The following is a 26,917-nucleotide window of genomic DNA, read 5'->3' as shown; positions in this document are numbered from 1 at the left end:
CTAAGCTGACAGGGGAGAGCCACCTGAATCCACACCTGCGGGCCAGAGCTGCCAAAGCCCTGGGAGTGCACTCTGTCTAGATGGATGCATGGGAACAAAGACGAAGCACCTCGATATCAAAGCAGGGTTCTCTCCCTCCTCTCTCAGATACACATGAACAGAAATCAAACATGGGGCACGAAACTGATACTTCCCTTAGATATAAAAAGAAAAAATCTATTTTCCTTTTCCAATTACACATGCTTAAAAAAAGGGAGTATGAAAAAAAAAAAGCCTGGGTCCGCGTCATGCCATACGATGGTTAAGCACCACTTGTACCACCACAAGCTCCCATCAAAGTGCTGGTTTTGCTCCTCCTTCTGCTTCTGATCCAGTTCCCTGTTCATGCCTGGGAAGGCACAGGAAGACGGCTCAAGCAACTGGCCCCTGTCATTCACGTGGGAGACCAGGACAAAGTTCTTAGCTCCTGGCTTTGGCCCAGCACTGGCTGGGATTCTGTGCCCCTCTCCCCAACTCCTGCCTTTGGCTCTAGCTCTGCTGTGGCTGTGCTGCGCGCTAGGGGAGGGAACCAGAAAGTAGAAGCACTGTTACTCAACCAAATACACAAATACATGGTTTTCCTTTAATTTTTATTTTCTGAAGTTGCCATAATGAAAACATATTTAGTTAGTAAAAACAAGATTATTTCTTACACTGAATAGAGGGAAAAAAATCTACTATGAGCTTCAGAGAATAGAAGCAGGAATTGTGGGCTAGGAGCCCTCGCACCTTTAAGATGCCCGCAGTCCGGTCCAGCAGCAGGTACCTCGGTGGTATACAGGCCTGGATCTCTCAGGCTCCTCAGTTCTACCCAATGGGGAGGGCTCAGAAGGAAGGAACAAAGTGGCATTTCCACAAAATGTTCCTTGTTGTCTGATTAAAGGGCAAAGCTATTCAAACAGGATATAATTAGATATAATTAGATATCCATGTACCTAAAGGAAAAGGAAAAAAAAAAACTATGCCAAGTTCCCAGTGGGGAACATATGACAGCAAGCCACCAAAGGAACCACACAGAGTGGTCATGGGAGGTGGCCATCCCTCTGCTGAATGTGTCTTGTTTCAGGATTCTCTGCATAAAAAGACAATATTTTTAAAGTCAGTGGCAGGCACTTGGCCTAGCAGTGAAGACTCCAGCTTCCTGTACTGCACAGCCTGGGAGGGCAATGGTAATGGCTCAATTACTTGGGTTCCTTCCATACATGTGAGAGTTCGGAGTCAAGTTTCCAGTTTCCAGCCTCAGCCTCCTCCCAGCAGATGATGGGGCTCTCTGTCCAAAGAAAGGCATAAAAATGTATGGCATAAGCCCTACAGGAGTCTCCATGTACATCAACACTGCAAATTAGATTATGTATAGTCTCCATGTCTTCAGAGCACGAGGCAGGCCCCAGCGGAATGACAGTGGTCATGTCGCAGTCTGTAACAAGGCCTCAGACGGTGTATCTTTTCTCTCCCTCGTGTTTAGCCTTGTGGTACTTGACGTAGTCATTGTGCAGCTCCTTGAAGATGTCCCGGACGCCAGGCTGCAGTGAGGCCCGCAGGAACTGGATGTCCGACTCACTGCAAAGGTCTAGGATGAGGTAGATACCCTCTTGCAGCAGGCCCTTCACAGCCGGGTATAAGGTCACCTGAAAAGGGAGCAGCTCTGCATGAGGACAGCTGGAGAGGGAGGAAGAGCACCACCTGCCAACTGTGTCTTCAGAGGAACTCACAGTAAGCTGTGCCTCCTAGTGTGGAAAAGACCAGGCCAGGCTTTTGGAGTACAGTTCTGCACAAAACTCAAACACCTTTTAAAGTTTTCCTTTTGGGGACACAGAAGCTAATTCAAGCAGAAAATACCTGGACGAAAACATCCCAAAACTCCAGGGGTAGCTCTGTTAGTACATTATGACTCCATGATTACCAGGGCATTTAAAAAAACTATTGCAGTATTCAAATTTAAAAGTCTTGTGATCACACTACTTGCACATTGTGTCAAATTTTTCCACACTGTCAATCAGCAATCGCAAGAAGACTGACACTTCCCTTCCCCAGGGTCTGGTGGGCAGGCAGGTTCTGACGCTACCAGAACAGAGCATCACTAGGTCTTCAGATCACATGCCAGTTACAGACAGCAGTAGTGATTTACGAGAGTCACTTAATGGATTCTATCCTGTCAACAAGAGCTCAAAATGTCCTAAGTCCCTAACTGTCCCAGAATGGATGACTTGGTCCTCTTGCCAAAGGCCATTTTCCCTGCAGTTCTGGGGTAACTAAAAATCGGGGCTCAACAGCAGGTGTGGTAGGCCATCTCCAACTATGCTATACTTGATGTTTCACCCAGCCAGAGTAGACACTCCATATCCTCTAGCCAAAAAGGCCAAGAACAGACATTAGTACTTATGGGATGGGTGGCAGTGATGGCTGTACAACAGTTCAAGTGTATTTAATATCACTGGCTGCACAATGAAAAAATGAATACTATCGTAAAACATTACACATATTTTGTCAGAACAATAAAGAAACAGAAAAAAAGCAAGTAGTGGCAAAGTCATCCCTGACATGCCTGGAACACGACAGACTCCTGTGAATCCAGATACAAGCATCATTGCCTCGGCAAATACAAGGCCTCTGTGAGGACATGTATTAACTAGGAGGACTCAGATTCACAAAGGCAACTGTTTGCAATGGATGTTCCTAAAGAGGCAATTCATTTCTGTCACTAAAGTGACACTAGTCTTCAAACGCATAGTCCTTTACATGTCATACCTCAAATAATTTTGACAGGTGATCATCTCAAATTTTATGATTTTATAAATACCGGAAGCCATCAAGGACCGAAGACAGACTGGCTTGTCTGTGATTTCACAGCAAGACAATGGGAGACAGGCAAAATGAAATGAACAAACAAAAACACGGAAGTCCTGGAGTCTACTGGCAGATGGAGGGCTTGGTAAGTGGATGGCTCAGACATTTATTTAATCACCTCTGCCTAAGCAAATAAATTCTACTTTCAAAGGTGAAAAAATAGGGGCCCGGCGCGGTGGCGCAAGTGGTTAAAGGTCCTCGCCTTGCACGCCCGGGATCCCATATGGGCGCCGGTTCTAATCCCGGCAGCCCCGCTTCCCTTCCAGCTCCCTGCCTGTGGCCTGGGAAAGCAGTCGAGGACAGCCCAAAGCTTTGGGACCCTGCACCCGCGTGGGAGACCCGGAAGAGGCTCCTGGCTTCGGATCGGCATAGTATCGGCCCGTTGCGCTCACTTGGGGAGTGAATCATCGGACGGAAGATCTTCCTCTCTGTCTCTCCTCTCTGTATATCCGCCTTTCCAATGAAAAAATAATAAAAATAAATCTTTAAAAAAAAAAAAAAAGGTGAAAAAATAAGCTCTGTGATTTCCCCAAGGCCACACACCATTCTTCCCACAGCCCCTCACTGTTCACTTCCCTTCTTGACCCACGGTGAAGTAATGCCACATTGTTCATTTTACTTTACAGAAAATAATGCCAGCTTTCATCAAAACTTACATATACACGATGTGAGTGCTTTGGAAATAGCAAGATCCCATAAAAATGCTCTACAATTGCAAGAAAATCAAGCCATAAGCCCACATCTCACTGAGGGACGATCTGGCCCTTGTATACACCCTCCTACATGCAGCCAAGCGCTTCTGGGACAGGTGATCCGGGTGGCTGCTGCCTCACATCAGCAGGGCAGTCGGTCAGAAAGCCACCTAATAGTTACCGATTCTCCAGAACTGGAGTAGATATGAAAACTGATGCAGTTCCAGGTGTCCTGACAAAACCCCACCAGCCGAATCTCCCTTGAGAAACCTGACATTTCCACCTTAACAAGCTGACCGGTGATCTTCCTCATGTTTTCACACAAGTATGGAGAAAGTAATACTAATGTGTAATTTATACATACACAAGCAGATAACACATGAGTACAGCACGTTTTCCTTAGGTTTATGACACTTGCTTAGAAAAAAATAAGGTCTATACACCCTAGATTTACAAGTTCAGTAGTGAACTTACTATGGGTCACACCAAGATCTTACAGAATTTTGAAAATAGCACACTGACATTCCAAAGTGAGATAACAATAGAATAATTCATTATCTTGAACATAGAGTTAAAATACTTAATTTGGACTAAAATGCTCTTCCTTTATCTAAATAAATATACTTACATTTCCACTAAGCCTCCTACCCTAGGAGTGCAGATCCCAGGCCTCCTGCTACTGGAGGGCGCCCAGCACACTGCTGCCTAGAATCCTCTTCACAGTCTGCTGTGACTGCTCCTAGGAGAGCCCCTGGTCTTGGATCTGGTGACACCTGCCCTCTCTGTGACAGGAGACTCCCCACCATAAATGCCAAAACCTGAGCTAGAGCAAGCCCTGACAATAACTGAGTGCCTTCCACATCCCTGGCACAGCTAAGTCCTCATATATCATTTCATCCAGTTCTTCCGGCAGCCCACCTCAACTGGCAACAGGCAGCCCACAGTGTCACTTGGACAGGAAGCTCCACTTAAGGACTGTAGATAAAAACCTTTAGTGAGAGACGTTTCAGACTTTACCTTCTGCACCTCTGTCACATACTGGGCCACCATGAAGGGAGAGAACACAGCGACCTCCTCAGCTTGAGCAGCGATGTGACTATACATCCTTTCCACCAGGCGTGCACACTCCAGGACCACAGGCAGGTGGTCTGTGCCTCCTGCAGACAGCAAGGAGTTTCCCAGTGAGTTAGACAGAAACAGTACATACTCACTCTTGTAGCTTTGTATTTTTCACACAAACAGAAATGATCTAAGATTTGCATTTTTCTCTAACTGGTTACTTTGCAGACAGTATAAGGGAGAAAAGACCTATTCAAATGTTTACCTACATAACAAGGGGAAGTACCCAAGAGGCCCTAACTACAAGGATCAATGTGTTTAGGATGAAATCTAGGATAGTTGTTGTATTTTAAAAAAATGGATTTCTAAAAGAAGACTTAAAATGTAGAACTATCTTAAGGAAAAACAATGGTTTACTGACAACACATGATTCAAAAGGTAAGATGTCAGATGTCTTCTCTACCTTAGTAAAGCTTCAGGAAGTCTCTGTGTAGGATTTTCCCTTATGAGCAGATACAAGCAATAGCTGCCTTCCTGCTTCTCTGTTTTCATTCAGATACTTACCTTTTCTTCCAGAAAAGTAATGAGACTACACACACCTTCTTGCTAAACTGCTCCCCAGACCTCTAATGGCCTAATGTGTCCCCATGATCCAGGTTAGGATTGAGCGGGTGGGGGTAGGTTTCCAGCACAGGCCAGAGTGCCTCCCTGCTTCTTCCAGCCTATCAGCAGACTGGCTACACGTTGGGGAGCAGAGGGTAATGCACTGGGGTAACACAGTATAATCTTTCAAGGGATGATGGCAATGTTTTCTATTTTGAATTTGGTCATGGTTTCATACATGCACTTCACTAAACCATACACTTCAAACAGATGCAATTTGTTACACATATATTATAACTTAATGAAGTTGGTTTTGAGAATACCAGTACCCCTTTTTTAGGAACCAGGATAAGCATAGAAATATCTGTCATAGGTGCAATTTTTATAAATCCATGTATTTTCATGAACTTATGTAAACTGTTAATATTCATGAGGGACTTTCACAGGCAATATACTTTACTAATATTCAGCACAGAGCTGCAAAGGGGGTACGTGCTCGTGTGCTTCTCTGGATACCTGACAAAGGACACAGCTGTGGCAGCATGCCACCAGGCTGTACTCCACCACTGCTCGGCAAGGGCCACGCTGAGCTGTGCCCTCCATCTCCCATGCAGAGACCACTATCAGACAGGGAATCTTCCTTGCTAGACTCTGACATGACCTCAGAAGCCTTGACAAAGCCAAACACAATCACCATAAACCAAGGCTGATGTGGGAGATGTGGGAATTTGTTCCCCAATCAAGTTGCTAGATTCACAATGCTGAGCTGACATGTCCTGTGTCAAGCCTGGGAGAAAAGGAACAATTAAATTGTGCTGCCACCTGATCACATATCCAGGCAGAATAATTTCATAACTAAAGCTTTTCTCTTTACTCAGAGTTATACCTGTAGGGGACAGTTCAGCATCACATATACAGTTCCCATCAGCCCAGAATGACCATCACCATCACAAGGGCTTCCTTGACGTCCTCAGGGGTCATAAACCTCTCCTCTAGGGCTCCAGAGCACCTCCATCAGACACCTACCTTGGTGGTAAGCATTAGCACGCTGCATGGTATGGGACTGGAAGAAGTGCTGCCATTTCAAAATAGTGCAATGTATTACAAAATACTTGGCTTTACTGTTTGAAAATAATGAGACCCTTTCAAAAATTTGAAATTCAGCAAGAATAAACAGACTTGAAAAACCAAAAAGTGAATTATATGTATGATGTATGCTACTGCCATATGGTAGTTGGTGTTCCATGATACACAAACACAGCCTTGCCAAGATCTGGCTGGAATGGTGAGTTGCAAGACTCCTCCTTTTTATAAACTGAGGAAACTCTATACCCACCTGTTTCCTTTCATCTCCCTTAAAGTATAAATTCCTTAAAAGCAGAAATGCTGTTGTAGCCATTTTTGTGACATATTTGTTTAGTAAGTATTTCCTAAATATAGATACTTTATTCCCAGAAAGAGATCTATTTCAATTCAGAGATGCCAGATGCATTCAATGCTTTGGATATTAGAAAATGTGACAGCTTGAAAAATTTTTTTAAATGACTTTGAAGGACTGGTGTTCTGGTGCAGCGGGTTAAGCCACAGCCTAAGACTCTAGCATGCCATACAGACACCAATTCAATTTCTGGCTGCTCCACTTCTAATCTAGCCTCCTGCTAACACACCTCAGAAAGCATGAGAAATTGGCTTGATAGCTGGGGCCAATGCACAGGCAATCAGGATGAATCTCAGAGCTTTGGTCTGGCCCAGTCCTGGCAATTGCAGCCATTTGAGGAGTGAACCAGCAAATAGAGGATCTCTCTCTTTGTAATGCTGACATTCAAATATATTTTTAAAAAATTTTGAAAAGATTAATTTCGGTCATCATGTGATAATTTTTTTGAGTGCAGTTTCATTTTCAGTAACATACATGGCCACAGACATCCCATGGCAAGCATATTTGAAATTGTGCACCTGATATTGTTATTCTGAATTACCTTTGTCTTTCTGTTTCCCTTCGTGCATCACTGAAAACACCAATCTATTAAAAGAATTCATGAAAGAAGGGAAGGCTTTCAGCATCACCTATAATGATAAATAAAAGAATACAAAAGCATGTAAGTGATTAAGTTTTCTACTGCAAAGGAGCTCATACTCATTTCCTTCTTAGCTTTGCTCAAAGTGTGCTCAAAGTAGATGCTATATTTCTAGCTAAAGGACTTTAAAACAGGGACCAAAATTTCTCAATTAGTAATCAAAAGGTTTGTCTATTACTTTTCCTTGAAAAATAAGACTAACAAGACAAAACACACTTGTTTCACACTCAATTGTATTAGATAAGGATCACAGGTACACACTGCCCAACAGAGCAGCCTCAAGTTCCACGGGACCACCTGTTTCTATGTCCAGTACCTAGTCACTCCAGCCACATTCAAATGGTCCAGAGAGGCCCAGCACAGTAGCCTAGTGGTAAAGTCCTTGCCTTGCATCTCCCAGGATCCCATATGGGTGCTGCTTTTATACCCTGGCTGTTCTTCTTTTCTAGCTCCCTGCTTGTGGCCTGGGAAAGGAGCAGAGGCTGGCTCAAAGCCTGTTCCCATGTAGGAGACCTGGAAGAAGCTCCTGATTCCTGGCTTCAGATTGGCTCAGCTCTGGCTGTTGTGGCCAGTTGGGGAGTACACCAGATGGAATAGTTTTCTGTCTCTCCTATTCTCTGTAAATCTGACTTTCCTATAAAATAAATAAATCTTTAAAAAGGAAAAAAAAAAAAAAAAAAGAAAGAAAGTTCAGACACTGGCAGCGGCAGCCAATGACCACTGTGAGGGACAATGCAAAACATCCAAGCCATCACCATGAGTACCCTCCTAGACAGGGATGCTCCAAACCATCACTGTAATTCTTTTTGGTAAAATTTATTCAAGAAAACTTTGAGGACAATAATGTCATATCCTTCATGTCAAATTATAGCTTTCTGTAGCATGATCAGAAAAGAGATTTTTGCACAAGTATTCTAGCGCCTATCCTGCCCATGGACCTCTCTCAGCCCCTCGCTACTGTACTGAAAGCACACAAACCTGGGGCCGGATGACACAGGTTCACACCTTGGCTCCTTACGAGGTCTTGGACCTGTGTACGTGTGTGCACATGCGCATGCGTGCGTGCATGCACCTCAACCTCATCATCTATAAAATGTGGAAGACAACATGAGGTCTAAATAATTTAATAAATGCTCAGGACAGCAGCAGCTGTTGATCTTTCTGCTGGGGGCTGTGACCATGCTAACCTCTTGCTATACCCCTCAGAGGTTCTTAAGAGGATGCTAGCTGAGCATATCAAGAGACTTACTATGCATACTGTCAACACAGTGATCACACACCAGCTCCCCTCACTGCGCTGTATATGCAATTAGATGCCTCACAGCAACACCATTAGTTATGTTAGTCTCTATTCTAAGTCCAAACCATTATTCTTCTTGATTTTCTCCATTCATTAAACAGCCTAAATCATTAAACAGTCCTTTGGCAAATGGTTTGGCAGGAGATTCAAGCAGCTTTTCACATTTTACTTTCATCAACTTTATACAATCCTACATCTATTGCTACCCCTGAAATTTCAGCTTTTAACTGATTAGTATTGCATCTATACTACTCAATCACATAAAAAAAATCTATCAGCAAAAAGAAAAAAACCAAGCTGACTCAGTAGGCAGGGTCACAGGCGACTGCTAGGAATGGATCTGGAAATGTGGAATAGGTTCACATTCATGAGTGCTTGCTTTGCCAGGGACTATTTTTCTTAAAAACTGTTTTGCTGGCAAGAATCTATCAAAAAACATTACAATGTTTAAAAATGCCTGCATATGTGTACACACACAGAAATGTTTGTGTGTCCCTTCTTTTCAGATACATACTTGGTGGTAGCACCATGAGAAGACCACTGATCAGAGAAGCCAACCGTTTGCAGTCTAAGATTTACTCAGTTCAGGTGACACTGGTCAAACATGTAGTAACCCTGAATCTCAACAATAAAAATGGCATTACTATCTTCTTCACAGTCTTGTAAAGGGTTGAAATTTTAAAATACTAGCTGAATTCTAACCCAAGCTTCTCCCAGGGCCATTCATTTCCCACTTGGATGAACTAGAGGCAGCATCCTACACAACTGGAGCCCAGGGGCTCCATTCCACATGCCCATCTGAGTTACAAACCTAACCAGGGATCTGAGCAAGTGACTTGCTCAAACATGTGGTCTGCAAAAACAGAGCCATCACTAACAACCCCCTTATGGAACGGTAAGCAAACACCATGCAAAGTGTTAGAGCCAACAAAGATAATCAGCCCAACGTGAAGTTGAAGCAGTTTTGTGCTGGAGACACCACTTCAGCTCTTGAAATTATTAGAACCACCAAATATGCTCAGCAAATCATCATGTCCATTCTCCTTAGCGAATTCTCCTGCTGTTTTTCTACAGGCGGAAGTCACTCCTCCTCACCTTTGGATGACACTGCAGGATGGCGAAGAGCACATTGTGCACCCTCAGGAAGACACTTCTGTACTCGGGGGGCTTCAGGTGGTCCACAGGCACGGTCAGCAGAATGCTGAAGGCCAGGCTGACGTGATGGGGGTTGCTGATGGCCTCCTCCCCTTGCCGCAGCAAGGCAGCCAGGACGTCCAAAAGAGGGCCCACCACTGGCAGGGACGTGGGCTGCTCCTGGCAGGCCTCTCGGTTTTGCAGCTACAGGGCAAGACAGGACAATGGGAAAAAATGAAGGTGATTCTCCAAAGGGATCAAACAAACATGAAGCCCCAAGTGGCAGAGGGAAGAACACCCAGGCTTCACGATGAGCTGATGTGTTCAGTGGACAGTCTGAAGAGGCAAGGAGACGAACATTTGAGCCCCATGGGTGAGGCGACCTAAGATGGCCTTCGACATTTTAGCCTGCCTTGTTTGACAGAGTGATCTACTGTGAAGAGAAGTAATTTCTGATAAAGAAATTGATTCATCCAATTTTTCACAAGGGAAAAAAAGCACATTACACACAAATACTATTTTTCCAAGAAAGATCAGTTCTATATGTCTAATTAGGCAATGTTTATTAACTTCCTTACCAATCATGTCTACATGTGTTGCAGTTATTGGCCTAGAAACAAGGGAACCAACTCAAGATGCCGTACAGCTCACTGTCTTGCCTATGTAATGCAGAGCTATCCCCTGACTGCTCCTAGACTCAGAGCAGCCCTCCTGGGGCCCATCCCTCACAACGCTGGGGTCACGGGGCTGTGCAGACTGGGTCGCAACCATGTGAAGGAGCTGAGAGGATTCTGCAAGCTCACCTCACACACAATCAATGCTGTGACCACGCATGGGCACGTTCTCCCCGACTCCCCAGCCCAAGGGCTCTTCCAGCACTCACCCCACAAACCAGGTGGCAGTGTCTTGTTTGAGCCACAAATGCCCGCTCTCAGGGCTATGACAAAGCCACCAAAGTGTAGACACGTGAAGACAGTAAGTCTATTCATCATTCCCTTTGATTCTGGAAGGATGCTATGCCAGGATCACTCAGTGTGACAGCAAACGCAGGGTAGAGGGCTGACGTGGACAGCAAAGCAGCCTGTGGTTCTGCAGCACTGCGTGTGTGTGTGCAAACCCTCAGGCTGGCCTTGGGGGAAGGCAGGAATGTCAAAACGGTCTCAGTTTGAACCAGGTTTTTGCTCCTGTCAGGAGCAAAGTTGCATGAGTACTGACAAGTGAAAGTTAACATTCCAGTAGGGTTATAACAATATCCTCCCTGCTATAACACTATTATATTCTAGAACACATTTGCCCTCATGGGGCCTTAAATATCCACACACACACACACCCCACATATAAATAGGACACTGAACTGACCACAAGGGTCAGTGAAGACAAGAAAAGTTCTGGAATTCACTTCAGCTCATGGGATTCAGAAGACCTTCAGGCTGCCTCACCTCATCACAGTGCTCTCAGCAGAGCATGCCCTTGCCTCATCCCCATTCTGCAGTGCACGCAGAGCATGCTGCTGGTGCCTGCCTTCAGGGAGGGCACAGCCCTGCTGTGCCCGCATCCCATCCAGAGTGCAGCAGGGCCTCATCTGTACAGGAAGAGGTAGCCAGCAATGAAGGGTACTCACCGCCAGAGCTGTGACCATCTGGGGACACGCCCGCCACAACAATCGCGCCTTCTCTCCACTGAGTGGGCAGCTCAGTAGCAGCTTGAGCAACGTGAGAGAGGAAAACACAGCCTGCAGCAAAAAGGAGCAACGCTAAGGAGAGCGTGACTGGGGAGGACATCCCTGGCGTGCTCAAGTGACCAATTGTGCCTCTGAGAATGAAGACGAACTCAGCTGTGGCAGAAATGTAACAGTGAACCAGCAGGCAAATGGGCTACAACAGGGAAATCAAAGACTGACACAAACTACACACTAATTACACAGAGCCAATCTTGTCAAGATAACATCGTGCTGAGGACACAGGCTATATCTTGATTGTGCAGGAACCACACACACTCTCAGCTACAAGAAACATGGAGGGAGTGTCCAGCATGGTGGCCCAATTGGCTACTCTTCCACCTGCAAGCGACAACATCCCAAATGTGCATCAGATCATGTTCTGGCTGCTCCACTTCCAATCCTGCTCCCTGCATATGATTTGGGAGCAACAGAGGATGGCCCAAGGCCTTGAGACCTTTTATCCACATGGGGGACCTGGAGGAAGCTTCTGACTCTTGGTGTCTGATCAGCTTAGCTCCGGTCACTGCAGTCATTTTTGGAGTGAATCAGCAGATGGAGAAACTTTCTGTTTCTCCTTCTCTCTAGAATCTATCTTTCAAATAAAATAGACAAATATTTTTTTAAAAATTGCAACAAACAAAAACCAAAATAGAATGAAATCAACACCTGACTGGGACATTGTGGCCTTGGTGAAGGTTTAGACCAGCAGTGCTAGAAGGTTATGTAAACACTTGCCTGCCCCAGTCAGCCTCTTCCTCCTCTCCTGTTGTGTGGCCACACAACCCTGACTCTTTCCTCTGACCAACCTTGCTCCCACTCTGCCCACTTGCAGGGTGCTGCCAGCCACCAATGACCTAAACTACCATGCTCATTCCTATTCTCTACTTACATACTCTATGCTCCTTTACCCAGCCAAGCACTCTCCACTCCAACACTCTACTCAAGCATTCCCTCCTCTGTGAAGTTGCCCTGGACTGTCCTCAACAGAAACCTGCTTTCCCTTAGTCTGCTGAAGAGAAACCAGAGCCCAGAGTGCTTCCAGAGCTGTAGCTCCATCATGCTGCAGCAGCACACCGGGAATAGCTCCTGAGAGGGAGGGGCAGGTGCTGTAGACAGTGGAAGCGCCAGTGCAGAGCAGCTGGTGCTCAGTGAGCCCTGGCTCTCATGGCACCACTCAAGAGACTCACTTCTTAATGTGCCCTCTGACCTACCATATCCACTTCTGGAAGCTCCCAAATGACCTGCTCTAGTCATCCTTCATAGAATTCAAAAATCCAATCCCAGGGTGCTGCTTGTGACCAAGGCTCAGGAAGCCACTTGGGAGGCACAAAAAGTTTGGCCCTGCCAGCTGTTAGCTCTGTGGCCTTCTCCTTTGTGCGAGAGTGGGAATGCCTGGCAGGATCGTGCCCAGGCTGCTTGGAAGGGTGACTCTCAGCAGGTGAGCTCTGTGCCACAGCACTGCAGTGTACACAGTCACAGTTGCTAGCCCAACCACTTCTCAAGTACCAGATCCAGGATATGTGACCAAATCAAGTCAAAATCTTCCAGGACAGACATTTGGCCAAGTGGGTGGGAGGAATGTCTGTCCTGCATGACAGTGCTTGGGCTTGAGGCCTGGCTCTGCTCTCAGTTCCAGCTTCCTGCTCAAGCAGTTGGGTGCCTGTCATCCCCACCAGAGACCTGGACTGAGCTCCCAACTTATGGCTTTGGCCTGATCCAGTCCCACCCGCTGTGGGCCTTCAGGGAAAGGAACAACAGATGTGAGCAAAACACTTCACTCTCTCAACAAACAAGTCAGAAAAGCAAAATGTAGCCAATTTGTCAGCATTACAAACACTACTCATCAGTACTTCACATGCAGTGAGAGTGCATGTTTGGAACATAAGAAAATCCTCTCTGACAAACAAGGGCTCCCCACCCAGAGAACCAGGCTGTTCCCCCAGGGCAGAGTGCCCTCCCAGGTTCTGTCCTTGCCTAGCCACCCTCAGTTTGCATTTCTGCTTTCTTCCTTTCAAGGGTGATATTGCATGTCCAGCAAGTCTTCCTATTCAAGTCAACAGCATTCCTGGGCCTGCCACCGACCTGCAGCTCTGCTTTCCACATGTTCTTGACGTCTAATCCTTGCAGAATGGAGCGTATCACCAGTCGAAAGTCGTCTGTAGTCCCCATCTCCAACATCTTGGCGAACAAGGCTCCCAAATGAGGCTCAATTTCCTCAGTTACCTGAACAGGATCTGCATAGGAAACCAGAAGTTAAGTGACAAAGGACAGAAGAGCATGTGATGAAATGGTGCAGTCACACAGCCACCCAAAATCAGGGTTCTAGGGGCCTGGGAGCATTCATAAAGACTAGCGAGCAAAATGGGATACACATGTATGGCATGATGCTGCTACACACATACACCCACACTCTCTCATTCTCTCTCTCTCTCGCCACACTTGTGTGGAGTGGGGCATACCCACTCCACACATGTGCCCATCCACACGAGGACAACCATAGGCAGTAACCAATAATTGGACCACAAAAGACAATGATTTACTGTTTCCAAATCTTGTGGCCCATAGGTTCGTAACAAAGCCCAGCATCAGGGCATTCAAAGCCCTTCTAATTCTGACCCAGTGTGTCTTGCCATCCAGTGTGTTAGCCCCATCAAACCAGCCCACATTGCTGGTCTTACTTAAGGCATGAGAGGGGCAAAGAACCCAAAGGCTTGGGGATAAAGACCTATGTCTGAGTCAACACCAAGCGAAAAGGCCCTACTTTCCTGACTTCTCTGAGCCTTAGTTCGCTCACCAATGAAATGGATATGACAGCATCAGCTCCTGTGATTGGCAAATGAAGGCCATGGAATTCACGATAAGAGAACTGTTATGTGAAGGTCCCCCTCATCGCCATCAGCGTTAGCTTCCCTTCTTGGGTCATGCACGCTTGGCCTGAACATACTCTGTTAATCCACAGGCCTATAGTGCTGGTCAGCTTCATAGTACCTTCCATCCTTCACCCAGGGAACTGTGTGGATGTCTGTTACTTGATTACATTTTAAAATTTCAATGCCTTACTCACCTCAGACAGGAAGACTGTTCCAGGCACAGAAACATATTTTTGACATATCATTTAAAAAAAAATCATTTACTTGAGACAGAGAGAGAAAACTGCCATCTGAAGTTCCACTGTTTAAATGTCCACAAGGTCTGTCATGTGGAAAGCAGGGAGTAGGCAGTGGCCTATGGGTGTCAACACTTTAACACCTATTTTATTTTGTGTGTGTTTCTAGCCCTCATCTACAAGAAGGTACATCCTATACAACTGTAATCATGGCACATTTAATATTTTATATTGTGAATTGTTCTGCTTAACATCTCATATTTTTCCAGGCATTATAAAAATAGTTTCAAAGTGGTTATCTTCATGGCTATAAGGTCAACATTTTGGATATGAACACTTCACATCTCTCACCCCAGGCTGCGTCTGATGTCCTGGTTAGCTAGCCTGGAAGAGGCACATTTGAATAAAATGCTGAGGTGACAGCGTGGGTTAGTTAGCCTCTGCCTGTGAGCAGCCACTGCACTGGCCACAGCCGTGTGTGACACACACGGCACAGCAGGGCCAACCAAGGCACAGTTCTGCATCCTGGTAATTAGTTTTGTTTCCCTAGAAGTCATTCACATTTTTTTAAAAGATGGCAGACTTCATACCTTTTTGAAGTTAATGTCACTAAAAACAGTGATAAAAAGCCTATAAATAAGGATGAAATAATGTAAATTCTGAGATCAAAACAAGCTAAACAAAACATGAAATGGAGTCAGTTTCAAAACAATAGGCTTGGAGAACTGGGCATTCAGCACAATGACTAGGATGCTGGAGTCTCTGGGCTCAATACTAGAATGCAGCTCCAGACTCCAGACTCCAGGAGGCAGCGGCAAGCACAGGGCTGAGTTGCTGCTCCTGGCTCTGGTCCTAGCCACTGCAGACATTTAGAGAAGGAATGGTGGTGTTCTCTGTATCAAATAAATAAAAACATTCAAAAAAGAAAAAAGAGACTTTAAGTGATATGTAGCAAATGCTCAAATTCATGAGTGCCCAAGGTGCTGAGCAACAAGCCTCAAAGGCTGCCATTTACATAAAACAGGGAATGTTTTCAGGGTAACTGTTTACACTGGAAGGGTGCCCGGAGTACAGCAGTATAGCAGCGAAGCCCTGGGCACTGGGAAGGGAGGGAGATCTCCTAGGCTCCTGGTGCCTTGTGAACATACACATGCTCACTCCTGAACATCTTAAAGAGGGCTGGACAGCCACTTGGGTCTACCAGCCTGAGCTTCTTTTTACCTAAACCTCTTTAGCACAGAAGCAACTCAAGAGAAAACAACTTACCTGTAAGAACTTTGCTCACAGAATGAAACAGAGAGATAAAAACGGAATCCTTTTGAGGATGGAGTTCTGGGGCTGAAAAGAACAGAGTTAGAAACTGCAAGGCCGCCTTGAAAGACGGAGCATCTCCTGCAAGGTCTGGCAGCTCCATCAGTATCTGAGAATAAACATCCTGGTAGAGCGCAGTGCGGGCAAACTGTGCTCCACCTGGCTCGGTCCCTCCGTCGCTGCACTGTTGGCTCAGGTCCACTTCCAAGAGCGTGCTGACAGCTGGAAGGAGGGCGGAGGGTAGGTGCTGGCCCCCTGGCCCTGGTGCTGAGCAGAGCTGCAGCACGGCGCCCATGTGCAGCAAGGCCTGCTGCAGCAGCTCGGGCAGTGCAGTGGAGGCCTCTTGGGTCTGCTTGCGCTCTTGGATGAAAGGCCCCAGAACTTGGCACACCTTGGTTAAAGACACCAGAAGGAGTTGCCTACCCAGAGCATTCTGTTTTTCCAACTCTTTGCGGGAAGCCGTCTCTGTGTAGGGTTTGCACCCTGAGAGGAATGCAGCAATTTTTCCAAAATTGAGCACCAAGCTCAACTTTATCTGGATTAGCATTTGCAGCAGCTGCTCCAAGAACATCCCTGTCACTTGGAGGAATTCCAGCCACAAGGGGTCATCCATCTCAATCAGGAGCCTACTGCTGACTTTGAATAGCGAGGTCAGAGTGATCTCAAAAATATCACTAACGTACATGACCTTGAGTACCGAGCGGGCGCTTCTTCCCCTTTGCAGACAGTCAAGAAGCTGGAAGCAGGTCATCAAGAACCTGAGGACCAGAGAGGAGGAGCAAGTGCACTCAGCATTGGTGACGGCCATCAGCAATAACAGGAGAAAGTAATGCACGTGGTAGGGAGGCCCGAGGCTGTCCAGCTGCAGAGCGGAAATCACTTCCAAAGACCCCAGGAGGCTTTCTAACTGCTTCTCCTCCAGCCTGATGGGGAAGTCCCTTCTGATCAGCGAAAGTAAGTTCTGAGCAATTTCTCCTCTGGATTCTACACCTTCAGCTTCCACTTTGGCAAGTCTCTTTTCCCAATGCGCCACAACCATGCGGTCTTTTTTGAAAAGCCAAGGCAGCTTCTGACTGAGAAGCGCTGGGTCTCCCTGGATACCTGAGCGCAGAACGCTAGAACATCTCTCACTCAGGCAGAGTAAGAAGGCAGAATGAAGGAACTGCATTTCCGGAAAGAGAGGGCTGTGAAGGACGCCCTTGGATATTTTTCCAACTGTGATATATGGCTCTTCATCTGCTGAGACCTCCTGGCCTTTGTTCACAGGCAACGTCTGTAACAGGACAGCGGCCAGGTGGTGCACATCGTCTGGGCAAAGGTAAGGCAGTACAATGGTGAGATTTGATACTATCAAGTGCCAGTGTGCTACAGGGTACGTGACTGCGCTCACTGTCCCTACCTGGCCATCCCAGGAAGCCTCTGTCATTTGATCTAAGCTTTCTCTCCCAGAACCAACAATATAAGCAGCATCAGATTGCAAAGCCTGGAGGGCTTCCTGAGACCGGAAGCTGGTTTGCATCAGAGTCCTTCTCATTCTCTGAAGGTAGAGTTGTTCCAAGCAGTACCTCCCAAGGGAGTTGAACTGAGCTGTCAGTTTCTCTATCTCTTTCCAACATTGGGTTTCTATGCCTGGGAGCAACGGAGGCAGGTTTGAGGTTTTCAAAGCAGCCCCCGTCAGGGCTCCTAACACAGAGCGATAGTGGCTACAGTTCAAACTGAGCAAGGTGTCCACCTGAACCCAGGTGTAGGAGAGCAGGAGGGCAGAGTCACTGACCTTCTGCAGCCACAGCTCAGGTTCTGGGTCTGAGGGCTCCAGAAGGGCCAGCAGGGGCTTCACCAGTTCTTGCAGCATTCTTTCCATGGTGCACTGTGTTCGTCTGATGACAGGCAGGGGCGTGCTGCTGTCCAGGCTCTTCATGTTGAACATGATGCAGTGCAACAGTGAGCTCAGTGACAGTGACTTCAGAGCCATGTCAACATCACTGTGCAAGCAGGGCAGGACCAAAGACTGGAACTTCTCCAGCACAAGGGCCCACGTGTCCAGGATCTGGCCTGGTGACAGCTCCAGGAGGCATTCACGGAGCACTGCTGAAGGGCCTGAGGTTAGCGCAGGCTGCCGCAGGGCCTCAGCAGCTGGACGGCAGATCACCCCCAAGACTTCCTCAAACAACCGCGGCACCTGTCGCAGTTTGGCATAGGTCTGGAAGAGTGTGTGAATAAGTGCCTCTTGAGCTTTTTTGGTTCGAAGCTCTGTTACTTCCGCATCAATCCAAGCTGATGCCAACAGGTCATCCAGATCTGGCTCCAAAATCAAATGATTCAGAGATAGCAGAATCTTGAGACAACGGAACCAGGCCGGCACAGGTGCTTGTGAATGGTTTATCAGCAGCTCGGCTAACCGGCGATAAAAGTTGAACTGAACATCTCCGTGTCGGATCTTGTCAGCAGCAATGTTATAGATATTATTGTTGGCCACTGAGTTTAGCAGCTGTTCTACAATGAGAAGTTCAGTGGTCCAATCTGATGCAGACAGGGCTGTTACCCGCTCCTCCTGCAGGTGTGAAATTCTCAAGCAGCCAAAAAGCCTGGGGAGAACCTGGAAGCAGAGAAGCTGGTTTCCCTCCTTGAAGTAAGAATCAAGGAAGAGCTTATACAGCAAGGCCACCGAGTTGGCCACAACCGTGGCATGTAGGTTTGGTTCACAATCGCCAGCTTCTACCAGCCTGGTAATTACAGTGTCCAGGGGAGCAAGCAGACTCTTGAGGGCTCCCATCTTCGTGTCACCTTCCTGGTGGTCCAAGAGCTCCCCTTTATAGGATGAGAGCAGCTCAGGTTGAAAGATTCCACCTCGAAGCATGGTCTCAATCTGACATCTGATGTCCCGGCTTAAGGCCTGTCGCAGCTGGCCCTGGCCAGCCTGTGTCCACGTGCCCTCGGAGAGTAAGTGCCTCAGGACCAGGCAGGGCTGGAGCAGGTGCCCCGTCACATCCCCAAAGGCACGTCTTGGGTTGACCTGCTGTTGCTGGATTAAGAGGTAATGGCTGAGGGCCAGGTGAATGACCTCAAACAACTGGGCTACAACGGCTCCCTCTAGTTGCCTACAGGCAGACTGGCAAAGCTGGTTCAGCAAGGCCACCATCAGCTCCTGTCGGGCTGTGTAGATGATAGCAAGGGCAGGTGTAGACAGGATGCCCTGGCAGCAGCTCAGGATGGCACAGATGTTTCTCTGGGATCCTGAATGAGAGAACTCAGCTATTCTCTCATGGATGACCTGAACATTGAGAAAGAAAACTTAATCACTGATAGTAAAACTGCCTATAGAACAATAACAACAAAAACCAACAAATTCATCTTTGAAAAAGAAATACCATGTTTATCACATCATAATGAACCTGATATTGGTTTAGCGCACCAAAAGGAAAACTGGCTATTTTAATTCCTTCACACATCCATCTCCTCCCAATATAAATTCAAAAAATGATCAGTGCTTTCATAAAGTTACTGTCCACTTTTTGTAAAGCCTGGTTATGCAAGACTAAAATATGTCACGGATCACTTCATATACCCTAAACCTGCAATTTAGCTTAATATTCCCACTAAAAGAAGACTGTGTCACTTGTGCTGTGATTCTGGGTCAAAAATACGTTTTTACAGCTAATTATACTTTTCTTTTCAGAAAAGCCAAAGGAAAGGAAAGTGAATATTGCCAGTTTTCACCTGCTATATAACAAACCCATCATCTACCAAATGCAAACACCAGCCATCATGAGGGCCAGAGTCCTATTCACTCTCAGCCCAGTGACTTGCACTTATAACATGCCTCCTGAGTGTTTTGTTCTCTCTACTCAAGTAACAGCTGGCCACAGCCTTTTAGAATCACTCTGAAATAAAAGTATGAACTCCAGTGGCCAATGTTGTAGCATGGATTAAGCCACGACTTGAGAGATCAGCAGCCTATACTGGAGCACTGGTTCAAGTTCTGGTTGTTAATGACCCCCAGGAAGGCAGCAGAAGATGGCTGGGCCCTCCCACTCAAGCAAGAGGGAGATCTGGGCAGAGTTCCAGGCTTATGGCTTTAATTGGTCCATGTGGAAAGTGAAGCAGGGAATAGACAATCTCTTTCTCTCTGTCACTCTACCTTTCAAATAAATAAATCTTAAAAACAAATAAATGAACAAACAAAAAAACAAAAAGCAAAGTCCTTAAGTGTTGACTTAAGGATTACTGACTACTGACACCATGACTACTGACCTCTAAATTTTTGGCTACATAGATCCTTTTTCAGAAAGTGCAATTTACTTATAAATTACATATAAATCGCAAATGTTATAATTTAAATTATAAATTATGCATAAAATTTCATAGAGACATCCTAAGATCCCCCCTGCCCCATATTCCAAAAGAGATCATTCAGTGATTCATTTTGGTGGCTATTCACCTATTTCAAAAAACGTCATAGCTTAGAACCTGATTTCAAGACTCATGCAAAGCCTAGGAACCTCTTCCTTCTTCCATTACTAGCTCCCACTGGTTTCTGCTTGTTCCTTCTGTACACCTGTGTGGATAAGGCAGTATGGCAGCTACACAGGCTCTGTGATCAGCAGTTCTGGGTTCAAACCCCAGCTCTGCCATTTGCCACTAAGCCTCTTGGAGCCTGACACCACTAAGTGCTCATAAGTGGTGGCTTTCATCCTAAGTAGTCACTGTCACAGAACCTCAAAACGATCAATTCATAGTTCTGACTTGAGACTTCAAACCACTTTCACTCAAAAACATTTGAGGACATTCCTATCTAGACCCTGAACTTTGATCTCCCTCCAGGCCAACACAAAAATGGAAGGGGAAAAACAGTAACAACAACAACAACAAAATCACAGCAGCCTAGTTTGTTGGCTACTTTTCCAACTAAAAAGGTAACTGGGTGACAGGCATTTGACCCAGTAGTTAAGACAGACACTAACATGCCATATCAGAGTGCCTGGGATCAAAAACCTACCTCCATCTCAGTTTTTGTTCCCTGCTAATATGGACCCCAGGAGACAGCTGTGATGGTCCGAAAAACTGAACTGAGTTCCAGCTCCTAGCATGAACCTAGTCCAACCCTAACCTGCAGGAATTCAAGGAGTAAACCAGTGGATGACAGGGTACATGCGTGTACACACACACATGCTACCTCTCAAATCTAAAAAAAATTATAAAGGTAATAGAAAATATTATAGAAATTGAGCTTTTCTTGAATAGTAAATCACCAAGTGCTAAGCAGTTTAGAACATACAAGACACAATTATTCTTACCATTCTAACATTATCACTTCCTTCTTTCTCTGCCTTGACAGCTCCAGTACTCCGGATAACTGACCCTACAACAAACCTGCTCCAGCATTCAGAGCAAATGAAGAGCTGCAGACAGCACAAAAAAGAGCGGATTACCTTGATCAGGGAAATCTGAAGGCTAATAGTCTTGCCATTCTTCAGCAGATCTTGCAGTTTTCTGCTATGTAGAATGTTGTCCACATAGACCCAAAGCCTTTCAACAATATCTTCCCTCAACTCAAGTTTCTTCTTATAAAATGCCACCAATGACTGTCTCGCCCAATCAAGTAATACCTAAATTTGGAGGAAACACAGTCTGCAAACCAACCTCTTTTATAAGAAAATGGTGATCATAATTGGGACATTTCAGCCACAATCAAATGTAACTGCTAAGAAAAAGTTCTGTAGATTTTACCTTCAGTAACACTACTTGAATATTTTGGTAACTTAAAATGCCTAGAATTAAGGAATAAAAGGGGTTAAAAAAAAAAAAAGCACTAATTCTGTTTTCAACTAAGACCAAAAAAAAAAAAAAATCAGGAGAGTAGCATGCTTTATTCCCTTTCCTGAAGTCTCTTCATATTTTTTTTAAAAACATATTTATTATTTATTTGAAAGAGTTACAAAGAAAGAGATGAAGAAAGAGATCTTCCATCTGTTGGTTCACTCCCCAAATAGCAGCAATGGCTGGAGTTGGTCCAAAGCCAGAAGCCAGGAGCTTCTTCCAATCTCCCAAGTGGTTCCAGCAGCTCAAGCACTGGGACCATTCCTTTGCTGTTTTCCCAGACACATCAGTAGGGAGCTGAATAGAAGTGGAGCAGCTAGGATTTGACCTACACGGGTCACCAGCGCTGCAGAGGTGGCCTTATGCACTATGCTATGGCGCCATCCTACTAAGTTACATCATAGACTAAAAAATCCAAAGCATGGGGTGCCATCGACATTGGTCCAAATAAAGCCACTGTCTGCAACAAACTGGCTGCCAGGCCTTCCCAGTCTTGCCCTGGCCAGGAGACCAGGAAGCTGCCAGGTCAGTTTAGACACCACCAAGGCTCTCAGCTCCCCCACCTGACATGTTCTGTGCTACCTTCTTAAACACCAGCCGGGGGATGTAGGCTAATCATCAGTGTTCAGTTATCAGCTTCCCTTTTTAACCAGATGAGCTTCAGAAACATCGACAAAGCACACTTTCTTGGTGCCTAGCCTATTTCCAGAATGCCTTTACACAAACACTCTGCTCCACTTCCTAAGCTTGTATGTCAAAGGCCGAGGATTTCTAACAAAGCAGCACCAAGCAGCATTGATGTGGCTTCACTCCGGATTTGAAAACAAATGCATCTGCCAACAGACTTAACTCCCCAAATAATACAATATACTTCCCAATAGAAAAAAAATGCTAAAAAGGTTTCACAACACAAATATTTAAGTAATGATGTAACTGACTGAAGATCACCCTCACGCCCCACCAACAGGTATTAGCTTTAATTCCTTACAACGTTTCCTCCCCAACCTTTTCTCCAGGCTTTCTCCTCTCCCTTTGCCAACAAATAATCAATACAAGTGATAACTACGTTAGATTGCAAATTCCACATTTGACTTACTTGTTCTTTATTTGGAAGAAAGCACTGGTGGGAAACCCAAGCAAAGTGAGCCAGTTTTAGTTTATCTTCCCAGGAAGTTGTCTTGCTCTTAAGCTTCAGGGAAATGCCAGAATAAATAGCAGCCATCGTTAACACTTAATCTACAATTAAAAACAATGTATAAAAATATAAGGTCAAACTGAACAGTGCCAGCAAAAAAGCGCACTACATTGTTATTAGTAATTACTTTATTATCTTTCAGTCTCCATTTCTTTCAACATATGTCTTACGGAATTAAAACTGACAAAATCGTCAAGAAAAGCCTACACATACACTGCCTGATGCCACGCACCAAAGATGCCACACAACCACTCCTGCTCTCATCAAACACCATCTTCTCAGAGCTGAGTGACAAGACGTGCAATGTCAAACATCGGATTCGTTGTGCCGTCACTGGGACGTGGTCTGCAACGCACACAGTAAGCTTCCGCACCTATCTTCTAAAGCATTCATACAAAATAAGCAACAGGACGAAGTGTATCCACGCACCGCTCCCCCCCCCACCAAAATACCATCATGTCAGCTCCCACAGAAACTTCCCGCTTTAACTTAATTTTTATCCGTTCACACAGGTATGAATCTACAAAGATACTCACTGCTTTCAAAGAGGGGATACAGAAGAGACTACGCAAAGATTAAAATTGCGAGTAACAGAAGAAAGTTGCTAGTGATGAGTATAAAACTGCGGTGAACACGGTTTGGGGTTTCCTTAAGTCACGGCAGAAGCAGAAAATAGCAAAGGAATGTGCCATACCGAAGGCTGGATCACCTGCTCTTTTCCTGAATGCTCAAAACTCTCAGAACTTAAGCCCGGGTAGGGACCCAGGCACCTTGGCAGGCACTCGGGGGGCAAAAGCGTACCCGGGGATGGAAGATTCTCTCTCTCTCTCTGTCGTTCCAGTAAAAACAACTTTTAAAAACGGACAGTCACCACAGCGGTTACAAAGTGCCTAGGAAGCGCTTGCCGGAGGGGGTTAGCGAGTCCCCAAGGAACCCTCGTGAGGCGCACCAACATTCCGTTTTCCCCGCGCTCCTGCGGCTACGCTACTAGGCGCGGGGACGAGAGCACAGTCCTACGGGCTCTCCCGGCAACGGGCAGCCGCCGGCCAGGACGCCCAGAGCCGGTGGCCGGCGGAGAGCTCTCCGGGGCGGCCGGCCGGCCCGGCAGGACTCGCCCCGCGGAGGGTCCTTGAGCCTCAGTCCTCCGCGCACGACCGGGACGCAGCCCAGGCAGGAGGCCAGGCTCGCAGCCCGGGCCCGGGGAGCTGACGGACGGTCAGCAGCTCACCTGCAGCCCCGCTCCGTCCAGGTAGCAGCCAGCAGCCGGCCCTGGCTGCACGGGCGCCCACACCCCCCACCACGTGGGCTCAGCCTCTCCGCTTCTTCCGCCCGACGCCGCCGGCGCGACGGGGCGGGGCGGCGCGCACGCCAGGCATCGCCAGCCGAACGCCGAGGCGCCTCGCCCATTGGCGGAGACGGTTGCGCGTCGGGAGGCCCGAGCGGCCCAGCCCGTGGCCCGCTCCGTGTCAGTCAGTCATGGAGCGGCTGCCTGGAGTCGCCGCCGCGGGGGTGGCCGGGCGCGGGGCGCGCGGTCCCGGCTGAGCCGGCAGCCGTCGGAGCGAGACCCCCTGTGGGAGAGACGACGGAGACGGAAGCAACGCGACCCCACTGGCGGCGGCGGCGGGAGCCGGGGCCGCCTGGGATGTTCAGTGAGTGCCCGGGGGCGCGCGGGCGGGCGGGAGGCGGGGGCGCGCGGGCGGGCGGCAGGCGGGGGCGCGCGCGGCTCCCGCCGGCGGGCGGTGGGGGTGGGGCGCGGGTGGGGGCGGGGCGGCGGGCCGGCTGTGCGCGGGCGCGGCGGGCGCGCCTCTCCGCGCTCGGCCTCCCGAGTCCCCCAGGCGGCGGCCGGCACGGCGTGGCCCGCGGTGGGCAGGCGCACCTGGAAGGGGCCGCGCGTTCCTGCCCTTGGGTGGGTTGTGCCGCTCGGCTTGCGGGGTCGGGGAGCGAGGTGGGAGTAGGAAGCGGGGGAGGTGGAGGGTGGCGCCCACGAGGCGCGCGACAGCCGGGCGTGGGGAAAGCGCCGGGTCTTTTTCTCGCTGAAGAGAGGGTGTTGGGGGGGGGGGGACGGACGGGCAACGCCTTTGGGGCCAACTCCGGAGGAAAACTTCGCACGTGGTGACCCGTGCGTGGGAGGGTGTGGAGGCGACCTCCGCGAGAAACGCGACCGAGCTGGAGGCAGTCCGGCTGCTGGTCGGGGGATGTCCGCCTGCTAGCCGGCCTTTGGGGACTCCGCACCTCCTGACAGCGGGGTAGGGTTGGGTGCGCGTCAGGGAGGCTGAGTGGTTTGCCACCTGGAAGAGCTCCCCAGCTTTTGGGAATGCATTGGGGGGGCTAGCGGGGAGTCCGGAGAGTCCGGAGATGGTTCGAGACCAGGGTGTCATTTTAGACGCGGTGCAAGTGGACTACCAGGAACGCTGTAGGCAGATCTCGCACTGTGAAAGTCCTTACTGTTAGCCCTCCGGGTCCACCAGCTCTAGGGTTCTGGGACCAAAAGGTAAGTCCAGTGCGTGCAACTCTGACCTTGCAAGTGGAACGGTAACTCCCGCGCTCGAGCGGTTGGGTGCTGTGTTGAGAGAGCAGTGAGGGCGGAGTTTGTCTCCTGTTTGGGCGGCACAGGTGTTCTGTACACCTGGAATGTTAAAGCTAAATACCGCAAGGTGGACTTACCTTGTCATCAGTAATTCTTTAGATTAGTATATTTGGGGATAGTTTCATTTTTTTCTGCCCATAAATGTGAGTTTTCTGTGTGTGTCTATCACTGAAACTAGATGAAGGCCGTACTTTAATGAACTGCTGAATAACTTTTGTTTTCTGTAGATTGTGTTCCTACCCATGGGGAAAGGCAGGGGGTTTTGTTTTGCCCATTGTGCTTGAGCTGGACAGGGGACCTTAGGGATCATCTTGGGAGCCAGCATTCTCCAGTGGACAGCGCCGGAAGTCACGCTCCCAGCCACTGTGGCATGTGAAGTCACCTCCTCAGGTGGTCATTGTTCCTGTCATTTCATCCAACAAGCATGTGATGAGTATTCTCCGGGGAGTCACGTGGGAACTGTAGAATCCCCGAAGCATCTGGGTACTGTAACGGGGCAGAACGCAGAGCCTGGGACCAGATGGCGTGCATCTCCACCTTGGTGCTGTGTAGCTGTGGGTGGCTTTTCTGACTGCTTTCCCGCTGGAAGACTGTTACCTGTCCCAGGGTCGTTGGGAATTCAAGGGGCTCATCCGTGTGAAGCCATAAAGCAGGGTCTTACTCTCTGTTGGCGTTAAGTGTTAGGTGTCTGGTGGCAGTTAGGAAACAGGCCAGAGTAGCATGCACTGTGGTAGAGGTTTGTTCCTGGGTTTGGTGAGTGAGCTTTCCCCTGTGAGTAAGGAAGCTGGGGAAGGAAAAGATGGCTGGGAAGCCAGAGGTTTTCCCAGTGCAGGTTGGACAGCCAGTGTTTCGGTGCCTTCACCAAATGGCTGGGCCTTGTCCAAAGCTGCAGGGATGAGATTATGGGCTGAGGCTGGAGAACTGAGGATTGGTCTAGTTAGCTGAGTAAAGACAGATCATAATAACCTTGATATGGGACCCACGCAATAGCCAGTGGCTAAAGTCCTTGCCTTGCATGCATCAGGATCCCATAAGGGTGCCAGTTCGTGTCCTAGCAGTTCCACTTCCCATCCAGCTCCCTGCTTGTGGCCTAGGAGAGCAGTGGAGGACAGCCCAAAGCCTTGGGACCCTGCACCTGCATGGGCGACCTGTAAGAAATTTCTGGCTCCTAGCTTTGGATCAGCTCAGCTCTGGCCCTGGCAGCCTCTTGGGGAGTAGTGAACCAGTAGACAAAGATCTGCCTCTCTCTCTCTCCTCTCTGTAAAATCTGACTTTCCAATAAAAATATATTTTTAAATAAGTTAAATAAAGTAACAGGATTATTACCCTTCATTTAAAGAAAATAGAACTAAAATAACCTTGACATGAGTGGTAGGGATGCTCTTTTATCCTGCATACAAGTGGAGATAGTAGACAGTATTTTGTTGTT

General features: G+C 47.6%; 2 protein-coding genes across 2 annotated transcripts in view; one reads left to right on the top strand and one right to left on the bottom strand.

Moving 5' to 3' along the window:
* Positions 1–611: 611 nt before the first annotated feature.
* URB2 (URB2 ribosome biogenesis homolog) lies at positions 612–24,386 on the bottom strand. Its single transcript, XM_040967824.1, has 10 exons — positions 24,130–24,386; positions 22,803–22,942; positions 21,319–21,495; positions 15,845–19,160; positions 13,555–13,706; positions 11,374–11,484; positions 9,714–9,956; positions 7,220–7,307; positions 4,596–4,735; positions 612–1,667 (listed from the first exon to the last, which is right to left on the bottom strand). Exons 2-10 carry the CDS (start codon positions 22,926–22,928, stop codon positions 1,470–1,472), a joined length of 4,551 nt encoding a protein of 1,516 aa, XP_040823758.1. The 5' UTR covers positions 22,929–22,942; positions 24,130–24,386; the 3' UTR covers positions 612–1,469.
* Positions 24,307–26,917, top strand: part of TAF5L (TATA-box binding protein associated factor 5 like) — a 29,305-nt gene continuing 26,694 nt past the window's right edge. Inside the window, exon 1 of the mRNA XM_040967825.1 lies at positions 24,307–24,550. The gene's annotated coding sequence lies outside the window, so the exon portion shown is untranslated. The remainder of the gene's footprint in view (positions 24,551–26,917) is intronic.

Source organism: Ochotona curzoniae, unplaced genomic scaffold (genome assembly GCF_017591425.1).
Source record: "Ochotona curzoniae isolate NIBS_2020 unplaced genomic scaffold, NIBS_Ocur_1.0 scaffold_4683, whole genome shotgun sequence".
NCBI classification, from domain to species: domain Eukaryota; kingdom Metazoa; phylum Chordata; class Mammalia; order Lagomorpha; family Ochotonidae; genus Ochotona; species Ochotona curzoniae.
The sequence above is the reverse complement of the archived record's forward strand: the minus strand, read 5'-3'. Positions and strand labels throughout refer to the sequence as shown.

Excerpts from the sequence above, each read along its gene's own strand:
- URB2 (XM_040967824.1), bottom strand. The coding sequence starts at position 22,928 with ATGGCTGCTATTTATTCTGGCATTTCCCTGAAGCTTAAGAGCAAGACA. Across the intron at positions 21,496-22,802 it reads TTCTTCCAAATAAAGAACAA|GTATTACTTGATTGGGCGAG; the intron begins GTAAGTCAAATG and ends CTCCAAATTTAG. Across the intron at positions 11,485-13,554 it reads TGTGGAAAGCAGAGCTGCAG|GCTGTGTTTTCCTCTCTCAC; the intron begins GTCGGTGGCAGG and ends TTTTTGCTGCAG.